We start from the raw sequence: 4,340 nt of genomic DNA, 5'->3' as shown, positions 1-4,340 counted from the left end.
GGGCAAGTCATGGTTCTGGCTAGAGGAAATGGAAATTTTTGGAAAAATTAAAAAAATGCTACATTAGCATTTCTTTTGTCTTTTCTAGATTGAAAGTCATTCTGTTACTTTAGGAACATAAAATATGACTATGGACATTTTTACTTGGCATGAAATTATCACAACTAGCATATTAAAGATATAGTGTATCCAAACAATTATTACAAACAGAATACCCACCCACATGCAAAAGCAAAACTGAAACCTTTTTATTTTCTTCTGACAATAGCACCTCCTAAAGGAAGAACATTATGTGAAAATATAGGATGGCAGTTTTAATTCCATGTCGCAGTATGCACCTTGCTCTAGTTCAAAGAGTGAATGCTTGTGAAAAAATGAAAGAAAAAATTAGCAGGAGAAAAACAATATTTCAAAATACAGAATGATGCTTCTAAATTGCAACCTTAAGATCTGAGCAAGAATTGCAATCAGAGTTACACCCTTCTGCAAGCAGAGTTACACCCTTCTGAAGTCCACTGAAGTCATATGTAAAGCAAGAAAGGAAATATGTTACTGGAGAGTTCAGTTTGTAACCTAGGACTTACTTGTCCTCAGTGCACAGAAATTAGATCAATCTGATACCATATATATATATATTAGAAATGATTTGGAAAATATTTGAACACCTTGTCTTAAAATATTGTATTAATCATGTTAAAATAAAACGTTCCATAATCAATTTTTTTTCTTTTCTTTTCTTTTTTCAATTTTTCCATTTTTCGGAAAAAAAAACAAAAAGGCTTCCGGGCCTTCACATCTCTAGTTCTGGCACAGCTGTTCTTGAAAAAGAGCAGTTTCTGTCAGAGCTCTCAGCCCCACCCACGTCACAGGGTATCTGTTGTGGGGAGGGGGAGGGGGAGGGAAAGGAGTTTGTGAGCCGCTCTGAGACTCCAGTTCTTCCACATCAAAAGCACCTTGCAAGCAAAAAAACCGAGCAAAGCAGGCAGGAAGGTTCTACCGCCACGCTTTTCTTGCCATGCTAGCTTCTAATCTGGGAGAACCAGGTTTGATTCCCCACTCCGCCTCCACATCCAGCTGCTGGTGTGACCTTGGGTCAGTCACAAGTTGTCTCAGAGCTGTTCTCTCAAGAGCAGTCTTCGAAAGAGCTCTCTCAGCCCCACCGACCTCACAGGGTGCCTGTTGTGGGGAGGGGAAGGGAAAGGAGTCTGTAAGCCGCTCTGAGACACCTTTGGGTAGTGAAGGGCGGGGTGTAAATCCAATCTGTTCTTCTGCTTCTCTATAGCCAGAACTAATGGGGGGAAGTGTACAAAAACCCCACCTTTGGGGCTCAGAGACTGCCTGGGGCTGGCCACCCAGCCACAGACCAGCTGACCCAGTGCTGACTTTAGGTCACCCATAACGTTTCTTCTATTTGTGTCCGCTATCTTTTAAAGGTAAAGGTTCCCTTGCCCGAAAGCCAGTCGAGTCCGACTCTAGGGTTGCAGTGCTCATCTCCGTTTCAAAGCCGAAGAGCCAGCGCTGTCCGAAGAAGTTTCCGTAGTCATGTGGCCGGCATGACTAAACACCAAGGCGCACGGAACGCTGCTACCTTCCCACCGAAGTGGTACCTATTTATCTACTTGCAATTTCTTGCTTTCGAACTGCTAGGTTCGCAGGAGCTGGAACTAGAGATGGGAGCTCACTCCGTCATGCGGCACCCGGGTCTCAAACTGCTGAACTACCGACCTTCCACAGCCTGCAGTTCAGCGTCCTAGCCACTTGAGCCACCGCAGCTCCCGCTATCTTTTACAGAGCCATAATAGAAAGCCGCCCAGGGCTACACAGAAAAACACACCCGTCCTAAAAACCTCTGAAAATGACCCCACCGAATCTGTGCATTCGAGCAACAAAAGAAGGAGTGGCCCGGCCATAAAACCGGCTCCCTGACTTCTGGCCAAGAGCTTTTATAGCCCATAAAAATATTATAGCTCTTGCGGCAGATAAAATGGGTACCATTAAAATTCAGGGTGGTGGGGTGGTGATGGTGGGGGGTGGGTGGGGTGCGGAATGGCGATTGAGCTGGGCAGAGCAGAAAACCCAGATGCTCGCTCAGATCACAAAGACTGAGTAGCCCCATGCCTGAGCGATGGAACTGCCAGATAAAATTAAAAAGAGGAGCCAGAAGGTGGAATTCCAGCTTCCCGGGGCAGCCCAGAGAAGGCCCCGTCGCCCACTCACCTAATGTAGAGCGATCCCTCCTGGAGCTCTTTACAATTTATTTTATTCTTATCTTGTTGATGGTATTTTTAGTCCGCCTTTCTCACAGGGACTGAGTGAGCCAGTCCAAGCACAAAAAACCCGGGACATTTAATAACCCATGCATTAGGATTTTGGAAGTGGAACAGGCTTCCTCGGGAGGTGGTGGGCTCTCCTTCTTGGGAGCCAGTTTGGTGTAGTGGTTCAGTGTGCGGACTCTAATCTTGGAGAACCGGGTTTGATCCCCCAGTCCTCCACTTGCAGCTGCTGGATGACCTTGGGCAAGCCGTAGTTCTGTCAGAGCTGTTCTCTCAAGAGTAATTCTCCAGAGAGCTCTCTCAGCCCCGCCTACCTCACAGGGTGTCTGTTGTGGGGAGGGGGAGGGAAAGGAGTCTGTAAGCCGCTCTGAGACTCCAAGTGAAGGGCGGGGCATAAATCTAATCTCCTCCTCCTCCTCCTCTCGGGAGGTTTTTAAACAGAGGCTAGATGATCAACTGACAGCCATGCTGTGGATCACAAGAAGGGAAGGCAGGGAGGGTTGCCTCAGTGCTTAGTTCGCGTGGCCCTTTCTGACATGCCCAGGGAAATGCTGATCGCCACTTTGGGGTCAGGGAGCCATTTATCTCCAGGCCGGTTTGGCTGGAAATGTTGGAGGTTTTTGGTCATCTTCTGGGCATGGAGCAGGGGTCACACTGGGGGTGTGGAGAAGAAAGTATTTGTGAATTTCCTGCATTGTGCATGGGGTTGGACTAGATGACCTTGCGAGGTACCTTCCAACTCTGTGGTTCTATGCCTGCCAGCCTGATCCGAGGACGTTCCACAAAAAAGGGTTCAACAGACCCTCCTCAATGAGACAAGGAGAAATCAACCACAACAACTTCCACTGAATTAAATGGAAGTCCAGTGGCGTCGAGAAGACTAAGGATGCTCACCCCCAGCATTCGTTCTCATGACCCAGACATCCCTCTTCCGCAGATATACGGACTTACTCGAGTCGCCCAGGATGACCACGAACTTGTTGTGCAGCAGTTGCTGAACTTCCTTCGAACGGAAACTGGGCATTGTCGCCGGCGTGCAGTTTCTCAGGGGAGAACGATCGTCCGACTCCTGTTAGAAGGTCAGATGGGAGATCTGAAAGGGAGAGAAGAAGAACGTTGGACGCAGACGGGCATCACAAAAGTCCTCGGAAGCAGAGTCAGGAGTACTCCATGGCTAAACACACGAGCAGAGCAAATGCTAGAAGTTAGCCATTGTAGATTTTCCGGGCTGTCTGGCCGTGGCCTTGGCACTGTAGGACCTGACGTTTCGCCAGTAACAGTGACGGGCATCCTCAGAGGTATAACACAGAAAGATGGAGTACTCTCTGTGTCGAGGTGAGACAAAAAATGGTGGGCGGGTCATTTATTATTAGAAGAAGACGGAGAAGATGAAGAGGAGGAGGAAGAGGAGGAGGAAGAGGAGATTGGATGTATACCCCGCCCTTCACTACCCAAAGGTGTCTCAGAGCGGCTTACAAACTCCTTTCCCTTCCCCACCCCACAATAGGCACCCTGTGAGGTCGGTGGGGCTGAGAGAGCTCTGACGGAAACTGCTCTTTTTCAAGAACAGCTGTGCCAGAACTTGTGACTGACCCAAGGTCACCCAGCTGGCTGCATGTGGAGGAGTGGGGAATGAAACCCGGTTGTCCCAGATTAGAGTCCGCACACTTAACAACAACACCAAACTGGGTCTCAGGTGAGGTAGAGCTGGGTCATTGTCTTGCAGGAGTTCCCCAGGCTGTGAACATGCTAATAGCGGAGCTTTCCTGAGGAGGTTCTTTTGTATATGGATTGTTTCCTGAGGAGGTTTCCTGTTTCCTGAGGAGGTTTCCTGTTTCCTGAAAGATATGCTAGTCAGCTACTGGGGGGGGGGGGGGGGGGGGTGTGCTGGTTTGGGTGGGGGGGGCAGGGAGTTCTGGCTACAGATGCACAACTTCAACTGCCCCCCTAAACAGTAGCTGAGTAGCAAACCTTGGTTAACAAGTGCCCTGGGGTGATCTTGGGTTGCCAGCAACATTCCCTCTAAGCGGAGTCCGTGCGAGACAGCTCACAGTTTTTTAGCCTCCG

General features: G+C 48.8%; 1 protein-coding gene across 1 annotated transcript in view; it reads right to left on the bottom strand.

Moving 5' to 3' along the window:
• Window positions 1-3,297, bottom strand: part of LOC107113629 (PC-esterase domain-containing protein 1A-like) — an 8,604-nt gene extending 5,307 nt beyond the window's left edge. Inside the window, exon 1 of the mRNA XM_015414974.1 lies at window positions 3,225-3,297. Coding sequence (XP_015270460.1) covers window positions 3,225-3,297 — 73 coding nt within the window. The remainder of the gene's footprint in view (window positions 1-3,224) is intronic.
• Between the last annotated feature and the right edge of the window lie 1,043 nt (window positions 3,298-4,340).

This window comes from Gekko japonicus, unplaced genomic scaffold, assembly GCF_001447785.1.
Source record: "Gekko japonicus isolate JY-2015 unplaced genomic scaffold, Gekko_japonicus_V1.1 scaffold4392, whole genome shotgun sequence".
NCBI lineage: Eukaryota > Metazoa > Chordata > Lepidosauria > Squamata > Gekkonidae > Gekko > Gekko japonicus.
This window is presented reverse-complemented; position numbering and strand designations above follow the sequence as displayed.